The sequence below is a fragment of the Ranitomeya variabilis genome, chromosome 3 (assembly GCF_051348905.1).
Source record: "Ranitomeya variabilis isolate aRanVar5 chromosome 3, aRanVar5.hap1, whole genome shotgun sequence".
Classification (NCBI taxonomy): Eukaryota; Metazoa; Chordata; class Amphibia; order Anura; family Dendrobatidae; genus Ranitomeya; species Ranitomeya variabilis.
Window position 1 is genome coordinate 744,763,835 of NC_135234.1, and position 15,255 is coordinate 744,779,089.

Below are 15,255 nucleotides of genomic sequence, written 5' to 3' on the forward strand. Positions count from 1 at the left end.
CATCACCTATTCATAGGACAGATAACTTATTGATCAAGGAGGTCTAACCACCTGGAATAGAGATTTTATATTTTGCCAATGGAACACTTTAAGGGTATGTGTCCACGTTCAGGAAACGCTGCGTTTTTGACGCAGCGTTGAGCAGCATGCATAAAAAACGCAGCGTCCAGATGTTACAGCATAGTGGAGGGGATTTCATGAAATCCTGTCTTCCACTATGCAGTAAAAGACGCATGCGGCAGACCCGAGAAAAGTCACATGCGGCGCGTCTTTTAAGAACGCAGCATGTCCTTACATTGCAGAAAAAACTCAAGGACAACGCAGGTGACCTGCCAGTGACCTAAGGTGCAGATTTGGTCAGGATGTTACCTGCATAAAATCCTGACCAAATCCTGAAGCAATCCTGAACGTGGACACATACCCTTATACCCGTTACTAAGTGAAGTTGCTGATCGGATGGCCAACCACCGCTCCATCAGGCTAGGGTCACATTGCGTTATGTGACCGCGTTTAACGGACTACGTTACACCGCGGCATAACGCGGTGTTAACGTAGTCCGTTAACGCCGCCATAGCCTGTAATGGTGAGCGCATCGCTAGCGCACGCCCACATTGGGCGGGCGCTAGCGATGTCGCGTCATTTGCGTGACGGACCTCGGACGCTGCTTGCAGCGTCCGCGGCGCGCCCGAGGTCCGTTCCTCGCTAGTGCAGATCGGGGATCTGCGCTAGCGGGGACGCCGAACGCGGACCCTAGAGAAGCATTGCGTTAGCGCAATTCGCTAGAACTATGCGCTTAACGGATTGCCCTAACGCAATGTGAACCTAGCCTTAGTTTTCTATAGGGCTGCCGGAAAAAGCAGAGCACAGCCCATAGGGAATGAGGGGTGCGGCCCCTGAAAATGCAGTTTGCGATCCATTCTAAGGGTATGTGTCCACGTTCAGGATTGCATCAGGATTTGGTCAGGATTTTTCATCAGTATTTGTAAGCCAAAACCAGGAGTGGGTGATAAATGCAGAAGTGGTGCATATGTTTCTGTTATACTTTTCCTCTAATTGTTCCACTCCTGGTTTTGGCTTACAAATACTGATGAAAAATCCTGACCAAATCCTGATGCAATCCTGAACGTGGACACATACCCTAAGGGTACTGTCTCACAGTGGCATTTTGGTCGCTACGACGGCACGATCCGTGACGCTCCAGCGTCGCTCCAATATCGCTCCAGCGTCGTAGACTGCGGTCACACTTCGCAATGCACGGCGCTGGAGCGATAATTTCATGACGTATTTGCGATGTAGAAGCCGTTGGTTACTGTACGCACATCGTATACAACCTTTGTCACGATGCAATCATGCCGCCACAGCGGGACACTAGACGACGAAAGAAAGTTTCAAACGATCTGCTACGACGTACGATTCTCAGCGGGGTCCCTGATCGTAGTAGCGTGTCAGACACAGCGAGATCGTAAGTATATCGCTGGAACGTCACGGATCGTGCCGTTGTAGCGATCAAAATGCCACTGTGTGACGGTACCCTTAGAGTAGATAAAAGTCTCCTCATTGTGACAATCGGTGCAGGTCCCAGCAATTGGACACCCACCGAACATTAAGTCAACACCTGTCCTGTTCTGTGTGCCAAAAAACACCCCCAAAGCATAATGTTCCATGGAGGTAATAGTGTAATGAGACACTATGGGGGGGAACGAATTGTGAGGTGACATTAAGAAGGGAATAATGTGAGGGGACAGTAGGCCGGGAGAGAAAAGTGAGAGGAGGCACTATATAGAGACTGAGTAGTGGGAGGCACATTCTAGAGAGAAGGTAGGGGGACAATGTGAGGGCTCAAAAAGGAGATGACAGTATTCCAAGTGGGGGTTAGAAGAGGACAGTGTGAAGAAGGTTCATAGTATGGAAAGGGAGCAGAGCGGTGGGGGATATGGTGGTTGTAGCTAATCCGGGTCAATGGTGAGGGGGTTATAGCTAATAAACGCAGCCAGTGTGGCAGATATATCTGATAAGGGCAGAAAATGGTGGTTGTAGTTCATAAGGGCAGACAGTGTGGAGGAAATAAGTGTGCATGAAATGTACTATGAGATGGACAGTGTGAGGGTCATATTTTGTTTGAGAGCATAGCAAAGGGCATTATGTCGGGATGTGCTGTAGAAGACAGGAGAAGAAGCAAGTTTGCAGAGACGAGCTGTGGATGGGAAAAGTCATCATGGCATCTGTACAAGATGAAGAAGAGGGAAAAAAAAAAAAAAGAACTCCTCCTATAAGGTACCTGGATGTAAATATTTATTCGTGACACAAACTACATCTCATCAGTACTGTGGTTCCTGTACAGTCCACAGCTTGATGACTGGTAACAACAAAACCCAGTATCTCCTTACCATTGGTAAACACATACTGGGAGCTGCAGGTTCATGAGATACAATTGTACATAGGGCTGACCTGACACTGCAATTGTTCATTGTACTAAGCTTGGTGATGCATTCATGTACTGATGGGGGTTCTGGCAATGTATTCCTGCAGTGATGGGGGTGTTGGTGATGTTTTCCTGCACTGATGGGCGGTTCTGGGGTGGTATTTACAGTATATAGTGATGGGGGTTCTGGTGATGTATTCTTGCACTGATGGGAGGGGGGTTCTGGGAATGTATTCCTGTACTGTTATTGGTTCTGAACCTGTACACATGTAGCAATCCATAACTTGCGAGATAACGTGATACATACATTAGGAAAAGCAACTCGTCGGCACGGGACTGTAAGTGTGCAACTTGTATGTGAGCATTCCCATCGTGACTACATCCAGGCACATTGCGCAAAAATAAAGACGGCCTAAATTTGGCTGATCCTGCCTTCTTAGTCTCCCCAGATGTAGGAGGTTGGGGCAGATAAGGTTCAGGCAGTAGAAGTTGAACCATCTGATCCTATTTCTCTAAGTGACGTCTTTCTCTCCTTTCCACATTGAACACACGTTAACGCTCGGAAAAGCATTATTGGGGTTGCATCAGGGCAACTTCAGACTCTGTTCACACCTGTGCTATAACTTCTTTATTAACAGAAGCCTCAATGCTCTGCTGTATCTGTCACACGACTGATGAGGTCCGCTGTACTTTGTCGTACTGGACCCAATTCACACATAGTAGAAAAAAAAGACCGCGTGGAAATATGAGCATGCTCATTATGTTGTAGATGGTCACCAGTGGTGCAGAGAATGTGATCTGCTGCCATATTTGTACTAAAATCCAGCATTAAAGGTGATGTCCCAGGAACAAAAGTTAAATTTAATCAATAGCTCTTGGAATAAAAATAAGTTTCACAACTGGATGTGTTGAAAAAAAAATGTTCCTGTGCTGAGATAATGTCAGGAGTGTGTCACGTCCTCCAGGGAGAGCTGGGGTTAGAAGATCACTATGTATTGTGAATCACAGCCTGTGTGTTTGTGTCCCATATTAAATGGATTTGGTTTCCTTTAGTGCTGAAGAAGTTAACGACCCTTTCTATGCTGGTCAGAAACTTGCTATTCCATTTCAGCAGCTTCTTATCTGGTCATTACCTCTCCCTATAAAACCTGGCCAGACCTTCTCTGCCTTGAAAGTGAAAGTGCCGCTTCCTAGCTCCTTGGAGAGGCTGTGTTGAATTGGTGATCATTGTTGCTACTGTGGTTTGTTGCAGGATTTTTTGGGGTGTATGCTTTCCTCCCCATTTGGTTGGTACATTCCTATCCTCCCCCATATGCCTCTCTATCTTCGGTGAGCGTTTGCATGTTTGTTGATTTCTGTTATCCTTATTTTGTCTTTGTCTTGTTTACCTTATATTTCTGTCCCATGCTTCATGGGGTGGAGGAGGGGACAGATCAGGGTTTAACAGGAGCACATTAAGGTAGGAGACCCAGGCCTATCTACCTTCAAGAGTACCCCTGGGACAGGGATAGATAGGGACTCACTTCCACGGACAGTTTGAGGCCCCCCTTTCTTACCGAAGACCGCCATAGTGTGACAGAATCTTATAAATGTGCCCCTGCTGTGTACTGTAATGGCTGTGTCTGACGGCACAAGAACATGGTCCGATCATACCCCAGCTCCTGGGCAGGGGAGGAAGCAAAAGAGTATACAGACAGGACAGCTGGGGATCACAGCTGATTTTTTTCTGTGAGGTAAAACATATGTTGCTTGTTTTTAAACATGTGTTACCTCACAGACAGAATCAGCTGCGATCGCCTGCTGTCCTGTCTGTATACTCTCTTATGTTTCCTTCCCTGCCCAGGGGCCTGCCATGTACTGGAGCAGCCCTGCATGGTCAGACACAGCCATTACACAGTACACAGCAGGGACACATTTATAAGATTATCTCCGCACAGGAACACTTTTTTTTTTTTAAACACCTACAATTGTGGAAGTTATTATTATTCCTTGTGCGACAAACCCCTTTAATGCTCCATGTTTGGACTTAAATGCAGCTCTGTATGAGAATAGAGAATACGCGTTGTCTACACATGGCAAAAAAACAAAACACCATTATAAAATATGGAGAGGGTATACCTGTACATTGTATTTAATGTGGCATAGATTTACATTTTTTTTTAAAACACATATCCTAAAAAATATACGGATTATACAATGCTTACATAAAATTACCCCATGCCACCTACACATCGGTAGGAAATTAATGTCGCGTGCTGAACTTACAAGGCGGGAAACCCATAATGAAACGTTCTGGTGGTTCCAGTCATTGAGAAGCAGAAATCTTAATAATGGTGGGAAAAGTCAACATTTTTCTTTTACAGGCAAAGTTGAAAATGTTTTTTACAGGTGTAAAGTAACAGAAAATTGCAGATCATTTAGCAATTAATTCCTTACTTACATAAAATTAAAAAAACGTTATCACTGTGGGGCAGTAGATTGTTGTGTCCCTATACAGAATCATGTTTTCGGCAGCACATCTCCATGTGACATGTGTGGATGTGCTGCCGATTATGATAATTTTGATGCCGACATAAATTTTCCGATCACAGGCAAACTACTAGGGTTTATAACATCTCCGCTTGCTGTTATTCAATGGAAGCCTATAATCGTTTCCTTCCAGGGTATGCACAGATGGTGGCAGCGCCTTATCAGAGCCACGTCTTGTAACGAACGGTGCATCACATGATTCCTATCTCCAAGATCCTATCCCTATATGTAGTAGGTGGAATAATAGTATCAGCAAATACCTACAATCAGAAATGTAGTATAGTTCTTCTGATTAACTATGTCGCTTACCCCATGTGCAGGGTATTGCAGTAGCTTGGGTATCCATAGTTACGACCACTCATGTAGTAACAGTAAGTTGTTAGTGGTTGTAACATGGATACCTAAGCTACTCCAATGCCCTGCACATGAGGTAAGCGACATAGCTTATCAGAAGAACTATGCTACATTTCTAATTGAAGGTATTTGCTAATATTATTATTATAACCCCTACTAGATATTGGGCTGGGATCTTGGACCTTTTAAAATGGATTGGATTAAACGATGGTCTCTGTTTAATGACAAAAAGCAGAGATCTTTAATAAAAATACAACATGACTAATCGACCCAGAAGGTGCACAATATACAGAGACTAAGCGACACAAGGTTCTGCGTGAGTCCCGGACACAGGTGACCTCTGCAGATGTCTCCTCCGTCCCCGTCAGGACGATGCAGGGGGACAGTCGCCGTGGCCCCAAGATCTGCATCTCTTTACCGTGTGCTCAGAATGTCGCTGAAGTTCTTCAATCTGCGAGTTCAAGATGTCCTCAAAGTCCCGGGCTCGTCGGTTCTCCTCCTGTAGGAACCTCTCTGCGGCCGATACAAAGGATTGCTGAAATACAACAAGACGGAGCAGAACGGCTTATCATCGGGGTTTTATAGAATGAAACCTTGTAAAGGGAACTTCCAGGAATATACAGTCAGTATGGGACCGACCCTGTGACGCGGAGCTCCTGGGGCTTCTCTGTCCCATTTACACGTCTAGGTCCACCTTTGATCTGCTCATCATGGGCACCAAACAGCTCAGAAACAAGGAGAGGGTCAGGAAAAATGTGCTCTTGTTCAAAGAATGGGCAGAGCGCTCATGAATCGCTCAGTCTGATCATAGAGAGCACTGTGCAGCCATTCAGTTCATAGAGCGCTATTCCCTCTAAACTGAGCGGCCACGCAGCTCCGAAGCTACCCCCCCCTCCCAGGGAAAGAGAAGACTTCCTGATCTCTTGTTCAATGATTGGGCAGAGCGCTCATGAATCACTCAGACCAATCTTAGAGAGAACTGTGCAGCCATTCAGTTACATTCCTTCTAAACTGGCAAGTAATGGCACTGACCTCTGCAGTAGAGCCTCCTGACTGATCATAGACTGAGGGGGAGAAGTCGGTGAGATCCATCTCAGGAAAGTGCTGGTGATTCCTTAATTTCGGGAGGATGAAGTCCAGACATTCGTGGTCTGTCAGCAGACCGTCACCGGGGCGGTAGCTGCTGACATTATTATTTGTGTCATCATCAGCCATCTTTGGGGTCTCTTCATCTTCCTCACTTGATCTTAGATAAAAGGATAGAAAAGCTGGATGAGATCTATGGATTGGATGGGACTGAGAACATGAAGCTTAAGGGGGCGGTCCACCTGAGGGGAACATTCTTATGTAAATGCATGCATTTTGGGCGAAAATTAAATTTTACTATTGGGTTCTATATTCTCAGTGTCTGCTGCTGCAGGTTGCAGAATCAGTTAGCGGAGTCTCCATCAGAAAAGAGAGCTTGTATCCTTTATCATTTTTTTCTCAGCTCCTCTCAGCTTATTTGTGAATGTGCAGGGGAAGAAAAAAAAATCTAAAATGCCATTTTTTTTTTTTACTGAACCCCAAATGCATCAATGATTTTTAGCTCAAAGTTCATGCATTTAAGGGTAAAACAAAAAAGTTTTCTTTAAAAGGGTTGTTCCAAAAATGTAGGAGTCCAAAAGCCCCAGAGTAAATAGAGCGTTAGTTTGTATGTGGGACCACCACTCCTGCTCTATCCACAGGGGGCTTCTTATGACCAGTGACTGTGGGGGGGGGTGGAATAAGTAGGCAAACACACAGATATCAGACAATTACTTATCCTGTCTTTTTTAGTGGCCTGTCGAGTGTTGCGAATGGGACTGTGATGCCCATGGGGTCAACAGGCCCAAAAAACGTTCTAATGTCCCTTAGACGGCTGCCGGCCCTTCTTCTAAGGAGAGTAGTCTCCGATTTGTGGAAGTTTTTGCTGGAAAGCCGCGGTTAGAAGGCCACTGATGAGGAGTGTCACGGTTCTCCACTGACCATGAGCATAAGTGCAGACTTCAGAGCTTCGCTGACTATGAGCAGAAGTGCAGACTTCAGAGCTTCGCTGACTATGAGCAGAAGTGCAGACTTCAGAGCTTCGCTGACTATGAGCAGAAGCGCAGACTTCAGAGCTTCGCTGACTATGAGCAGAAGCGCTGACTTCAGAGCTTTGCTGACTATGAGCAGAAGCGCAGACTTCAGAGCTTCACTGACAATGAGCAAAAGTGCAGACTTCAGAGCTCTGCTGACTATGAGCAGAAGTGCAGACTTCAGAGCTCCAGTGACTACGAGCTGAAGTAGAGACTTCAGAGCTGCACATCATCCTGTACTTCTTTCCTTAGACTTACGGCAAAGCGGCAGAACAAAGCAAAAGTTCTATCAAACACAGTAAAAGGCAATTCACAGCGGGATCCTGCAGAGATCTGCATTATTCACCTCCTCAGTGCTCGGAATGAATAATGTGGAAGTAGGCGGCAGGGCTCGGACCACTCTGGGTGCAGCGGGAATTTCTCATTTTCCTAAAAGGCAGTTTCCCCCCTCCCCGCTCTTACTGCACATAATGTGATGTACTCGCATCCATATCTGTGTACGGACAGAACACGTCCCTGTGTAACCATGGTGAGAGCTCGCTGGAACCCCGCCGTCCAGCAGCGACCGGCCCCCTTTAATGCAGATGTTAGCAGGTAGTGCTGGAAGTGACATGATCGACCCTACAGTAAGACGTTTTACCCTATAGGGTACGCACTCATGGGTCATAAACGGAGCACAAAAAACAAACCTTGGTGCATAAGTTACACGTGAATGTTGCTGAAGATTTCACCCTGCGTGCTGCAGTACTAAGCACAATCTGCAGTGAACATCTGCAGTGAAAACGTGCACTGCAAATCTGCGGATTAATTAGACTCTGCGCTGAACCTACAAATTCGGCATCCATTTTTTTCTCATTACAGTGTCTGGATTTTGATAACTCCTGCTGCTTACTGTACACACTGGAATTTCCACCCCAAAATGTTTTTCACCGTGTCTGCCGCATATTTGAGGAATTTCCATCAGAGGTCAGTATATGGATATCCGTATAAGGCCTCATTCACACGTACAATTTTTCCACGTATGAGAAAAACAGTCCGATTATTGTGATCAAACTCAGAGTATGGGGTCGTCAATTTATCTTGTACCCCTAAGTGCGTCCTGCCTGTAGTAGGGGTCTCTCACTATTGGTTTCATAGGTTTTCCTGTTTTGGCTATATACTGTCATGATCCAGACTGGGTTTTGAGTCCTGTCTTCCCCTTTGTCTGGTCTGGTCATGCCAGGGGTTAACTTTCTCAGCCTCAGTCTGGTCTCAGGTTTGCTATTTATCTGAGCTGTGTCCTGCAGACCATGTCAGTTATAGTTTCTGCCTATGGCGTGTGTAGCTGACTCAGTTTGCCCTGATTTGTCCTGCTGCCTGCTTACTGATCCCATGTCTGTTTATCCCCTCTTCCCTTTCCAACTCTGTTTTCCCCTTTTGTGTATTGACTCACTGGTTTTGACTTGGCTTGGACACTGACCTGTTGTCTTTGGCATATCCGCTCCTGACTGGTACTGACCCATTTGGCTTGTTATTAACTCTGTTTGCGTATTCCTTTTGTACTGTGCTAGTGTCTTATATCAACCCGGCTTGTTTTGACTATTCTGCTGCCACCTGGTGGTGGCCTCGCTGCTGACTTGCAGGTCTGGTAATGCTGTGTGCAGTCCTCCCTCCTCTCTATTGCCACCTAGTGGAGCTGCATTGCAGCGCGTGACATATAGTATCTGGTATTCCTGGTATTCACACTAATGGCGGGGCACCATATCATTTGTACTAGGGTGCCAACCTCCGGGGACGAGAGTACGTCTAGGGGCAGATAGGCCCATGCCGCCTGTTTTGGATTGTCCATTTACAGGCAGTTTTTTCCTTCTTGGGCCCGGTCTCGGATCCTTATTTTATCATTACTGTCTCTTGAGTGTTTGTTTTAATACAGTCAATAAAATTCTATTGTTTTAGGAGTTTATTTTGCTTAGTTATTTTTTTTTCTAGAGTCTGATCCACAAAACAGAGGTGAATCGGACCTGCTCAGAGTCTCACGGACCCGTGTTGTGTGTATGGATAGATGAAACTCTAAGGGTCTGTGTGCAGCCCGAGAAAAAACATATCACATGGATCTGTCATTGTTGCCTCACCTGTAACCTATTGATTGAAATCCCTGTTCTTTCTGTGGCTAGGAGTCCAGTGGGCGGTCCTACTAATGGATTGGCGGTGTGTCCTGCAGGACTGTGCATACCAACAGTTACCAATCACTGAGCAGAACCGCCTACTGGACTTGTAACACCAGAGAGAGCAAAAGTTAGGAGTCCAGTAGGCGGTCTTACTGGCTGCCTTTCCTACATGACTGTGCATAAAACCAATCACTGAGTTTTTCTGAGGTTAAGAGTCCAATGGGCGGTCCTACTAGCTGATAGTCAGGCTTTCCTGCAGGACTATGAATACACAGATAACTGTCAATCACTGATTAGGACCGCCCATTGGACTCCTAACCCCAGAAAGAGTCCTGGACTCCTTTACTCTTTCTGATGTTAGGAGTGCAGTGGGCAGCGCTCTGCTTAGTGATTGGCAACTGCCTCAGCATGCACAGTCATGCAGAGAGGCTGTCAATCAGATCATAGGCCCGCCCACTTGACTCCATTAAGAGCAAGGATTTCAGTCAATCGGTAACAAGTTATCCCGTTTCCCACAAACCTATATATCGATCTGCTCAGCTCTTCATGCTCTGTAACATACTGACCTCTAATTGGGCGGCAAGTTCAAAGTGAAAGGTTCCTTTTAAGGTCTGTGCTATTTTATGATATTAATTTTTTAATTTTTGCTTTCAGAGTGACTGTTATTTTGCCTTTTATGCAATATGTATAGTCATATTTATATTGAAGGGCTTGTTTTTTCATTAGTACTATTTAAAGCCACATTTTGGGGTTCATATAATGTATTAGAAGCCTTTTTTTTTTGGGAAAAAGTTAATGGGAAATCACAGCAAGTCTGTCATTATTCTATTTCAGAAACTGATCCTCTTTACTGCAGCGCCCCCGCAGTGGAGGTTAAGCATTACACGTTCATCACGAAAAAGGGGTCACTCTTTTGTGCAGGGGGTCTGTCTAAAGTGTAAGTCTTGTGATACAGCGTTAAAATCGGGATGAACAGTTTTTAAGGGGGTTGTCCACTTTTCAGACAACCCCCTTCTTATATGATGTCAGCGACGGACCTCCCGCTGATCATGTGGCATTGCCTGTCGCCGACATAGCTGGTGTGGGACCAATGGGGGAGGCGAGTATCTGTTACTTTTATTTTAAATACAGTATTTAAAAAAAGGGGTTGTCTGAGTGGTGGACCACCCCTTCAAATTAAAGGGGTTGTCCATCCTCCCCAAAAAAAGTTTTTAAAAGACACACTGGCTCTAAACCTCTTGTCTTTCCAGCGTTGACCACTTTTGTGGTCTCCATTCGGACAGGAAGCCATGATGTCATGTCCGGTCTACAGTGGTCAGGTGGCTACAACAGGACGTCATCACCTCTTGTACCACTTTGTACCACTTTTAGCGGAGCTGTCTTGAGACCTCACAGGAGGATAGAGAGTTAAATGAAGAGAAGGCAGGTTCTTAAATGTCCTAAAAGTAAGAACTGTATGATGAGCTTGGATGGCCCGAGGACATTTTACCTCAGGTACAAGTCTTGATATTTAATTTCAAAGCTTGGTAAATATTAAATGTACCCGTCTTGTTGTCCTTGGCTCAGTTTCCCGGTAATCCCGCTCTGCCAGGAAAACGTTTTCATCATCTCCAGCTGAAGACCCTCCAGCTCTTGCCCATCGGAGCAGGACCCCAGAGGCGTCTCCATCTCCGGTTCTAGAGTCAGCTCATGTAAGTGACTGTGTCCATCCGATGAGATCAAGACCTTCAAGATTTCAGAAAATGGGACAAAAGTGAGAATGTCATAGTCAGGAATAAGAGATTTTAGGGACTTAAAAAAAAATAAAAATCAGTGATCCAAATCTAATATTGCACCCCTCTCCCATTAATGCTTTGTTTGGCCACATGGAGTTTGGGATTCCGTTTTGGGAAAGGAAATCGCAGACCTGGAGAGGGTTCAAAAGGGGGTGACAAGATTAAGTCTTGGGCTAATGTGAGGCGGGAAAAAAAACGCTTATAATGGCAGACCACACAGTCGCTGTGGAGACCCCCCTAGTTCTTGCATCTTCATTTCTATGATATTCGCTCCTCAGAATGCAGATATAGTTTAACATAATGGTGGCGGAGGAAGACATTCAGCTGGTGCTTCCAAGTGTCTACCCAATAGGCAAAATAATGTCAAAATGTCACGCTGGCTGTGTGGAGTCTCAGTGCACATACTGTACAGGGAGTAGCAGCGCATCGGGGAAAATGAGCAAGTCGTGTAGTTTTATTTTATCAGCCAGTACTTGGGGCCATCATACTATGTGGGGGGGCAGGACTGTGCAGTCTTGAGTCTGTATAAAATGGACTGACTGCTACAATATATAATACACTGTGGGGGACTGTGGGGTCATGACACTGTGCAGTGGCCATCATATGATATGTATGGGAAACTGGGAGCGCTGCATACTGTGGTTGGTGGGAGGACTGTGGGGACAACATACTGTATGTGGGGATGGGAGACCAAGGACAACATAATTTGTGGGGGAGGACTGTGGGGGTAACATAATATGTGTGGGGACAACATACCGTGTGGGGACAACGTACCGTGTGGGGACAACGTACCGTGTGGGGACAACGTACCGTGTGGGGACAACGTACCGTGTGGGGACAACGTACCGTGGTGTGAGGACAACATACCGTGCTGTGAGGACAACATACCGTGTGGGGAAAGAGCTGTGGAAACAACATAACGTGTATGGGGGACAAATACTGTGTTGGGAGAAGGTTGTGGAGACAATATATTGTGTGGGGAGAGGGCTGTGAGGACAACATACCGTGTGGGGACAACATACCTTGTGGGGACAACGTACCATGTGGGGACAACGTACCGTGTGGGGACAACGTACCGTGTGGGGACAACGTACCGTGTGAGGACAACATACCGTGTGAGGACAACATACCGTGCTGTGAGGACAACATACCGTGCTGTGAGGACAACATACCGTGTGGGGAAAGAGCTGTGGAAACAACATAACGTGTATGGGGGACAAATACTGTGTTGGGAGAAGGTTGTGGAGACAATATATTGTGTGGGGAGAGGGCTGTGAGGACAACATACTGTGTGGAGTGAGAGACTGTGGATACAACATACTGTGTGGTGAAACGGCTGAGGAGACAACCTACTGTGCAGGGAGAGGACAACATAATGTGTATGCGAGGACTGTGAGGACAACATACTCTGTGGGAAAAGGGCTGTGGGGACAACCTACTGTGAAAAGAGAGGACTGAGGGGACAACCTACTGTGAAGGGAGAGGAAGGTGGGGATAACATAAAGCATATGGGAGGAGGACTATGAGGACAACAATGTGTGGGGAAACTATGGGGACAACATACTGTGTGGGGAAAGGTCGACTGTGGGTACAACATACTGTATGTTAAGAGGACTGTGGGAACAACATACTGTCTGGGGAGAGGACTGTGGAAACAATATACTGTATGGGGGAGGACTGTGGGGACAACATACTGTTTGAGGGTACACAGCATAGTCTGTGTGGTAAGGGCTATGGGGACAATATATTGTATGGAGAGAGGACAACTGTGGGGACAACATACTGTTTGGGAAAAAAAACTGTGGGCACAGCATACTGCGTGGGGGCACTGTAAGGGTATCATACTGTGTTGGCGGCAGTCATGGCGTTACACTGGGTTGGGGGCACAGTGGGATAATCATACTGTCTCTAGAGGGGTGTTTTTGGGTCATCATACTCTATGATAAGACCATAAAAATGTTATTGTAGAGGCTGAGAACAGCAAGAGGCTCTAAAAGGGGCAAAATTACTTTATTTCTATTGCAATATATGTCCCTCTCTTTGTCTTAGTTCTGTGATTACGCCTATGCACTGAGATTCTGTCTACTCTACCAAATATATACCATGTATATTTTTTACAGTGGGAATGACTTTTGCTTTCACGTCCCTTAATTTCCATTTTAGAGGAGTTTGGGTCTCAGCGACTTATGTCCTCTATTCTCTTTTGGTTGAACGACCAAGACAAGGAGGAGTGAAATGGAGTGGCCACTCCATTCATCTTCATCTTCACCAATGACTGAGACTTTACATGGAGCGTCACCTGCTGCTTCTTTTATCTCCTCCTGGCTGTGGTCATCCGGCGAGCGGAGAACAAAGGACATAATTCCTCAGTTCTAGAGATTGGTAGAGGACTCCTACCAAGGGAATAGGCGACCATTCATAGACCGTTTAAGCGTAAGAACACGAGCATCTTCCTAACGAACTCTGCGGGCCAAACAAGTCTCACTTGTGTAGATGATCCTCGATGTAATAAGACGTATTCAAGACAAGTCAGCACTGTCCGTCCATTCTTCAGTGAAAATTTATTATCAGCAAAAAAATAGAAAATACTTTTGGAAACGCTTCACACAGAGATGAAAGTGTCCATCCCGGCACCTGCCAATGAGCGTCCTGAAGACGTCTCCATTCAGCCGAACAAGTGACACTCGGTCATTTATCACGGCTGTCGGTTTTTATGGCCTTATAGATAAAACTGGCACTTTGTAGGCTTTTCAGCAGTGCTGCGGATGGATGAATGTGGAATCACATTGGAGGCGAGAAAGCGCAGGGACGGCGAGGGGTGGTGGTGGGGAAACAAAGCTTCTCTGGATGTGGGATACGACTCTCCGGGCATCAAAGGTTTCCTCCTACGCACAAAGCACGATACACTATTGTTAGGCTTATGTTGGCGCGGCGGCTGCATGTAGCCCAATTACAGCCCTGTTTTCCCTCCGTAATTGACAGCTCTGTCTTCTTGCTCACGGCTTCAGAATGAGATCGGAGAAGCAGGACGGAGATGTAAACCTTTGACTGCAGAGTTTGTGTAAGACCGTATTCGATAAGTAAAGGGGGAATGGAGTGAAAACAAAAAAAATGTAAACTGTCAAGAAAAAGTAGAAAATATAAAAGTTCACTTTCTATCCCAAAACAGTATCTCTCTTTTCCATGGGCAGTGTCTGGTATTGCAACGGAGCCCGTTTGAATTGTAGTTAGACTGTTAAAGATTGGCGTGTTCCTAAAGTTCCAAATTGCACGTGATCCAGAAGTCCCCCTTTGCCACATGCTCTTCCCTTATTTAGGGAGAAATGTGACATTACGTAATCTCTGTTCCAAATTATGTAGCAGCCCTCACCACTGGTGGCAACCTTCACCACCGGCGCCTACTCTCACCACCGGCGGCTACCCTCACCACCGGTGGCAACCCTCACCACCGGTGGCAACCCTCACCACCGGTGGCAACCCTCACCACCGGCGGCAACCCTCACCACCGGCGCCAACCCTCACCACCGGCGCCAACCCTCACCACCGGTGCAACCCTCACCACCGGTGGCAACCCTCACCAACGGCGGCAACCCTCACCACCGGCGCCAACCCTCACCAACGGCGCCAACCCTCACCACCGGCGCCAACCCTCACCACCGGTGGCTACCCTCAACACTGGTGGCAACCCTCACCACCGGCGGCAACCCTCACCACCGGCGGCAACCCTCAACACTGGCAGCAACCCTCAACACCGGCAGCAACCCTCACCACCGGTGGCTACCCTCAACACTGGCGGCAACCCTCAACACCGGGGACAGCTCTCACCATCGGTGGCAACCCTCAACACCGGGGGCAGCCCTCACCACCGGTGGCAACCCTCAAAACCTTTCTAATGCACTATTTGTTTTAATCCCCCAACACTTAAGATC

The 15,255-nt window shown here is 46.5% G+C and overlaps 1 protein-coding gene across 5 annotated transcripts in view; it reads right to left on the minus strand.

Moving 5' to 3' along the window:
* Positions 1–4,520: 4,520 nt before the first annotated feature.
* The window catches only part of LOC143817273 (deuterosome assembly protein 1-like), a 62,359-nt gene continuing 51,624 nt past the window's right edge, over positions 4,521–15,255 (minus strand). For 2 of the 5 annotated variants that reach the window (XM_077298532.1, XM_077298531.1), the window contains exons 11-13: positions 11,095–11,276; positions 6,338–6,551; positions 4,522–5,840 (exon numbers count right to left, since the gene is read on the minus strand). In XM_077298532.1, coding sequence (XP_077154647.1) covers positions 5,670–5,840; positions 6,338–6,551; positions 11,095–11,276 — 567 coding nt within the window. In that variant the 3' untranslated portion in view covers positions 4,522–5,669. Of the gene's footprint in view, positions 5,841–6,337; positions 6,552–11,094; positions 11,277–15,255 lie in introns of all 5 variants that reach the window. The other 3 variants (XR_013224098.1, XR_013224099.1, XM_077298533.1) reach the window with 3 other exon arrangements.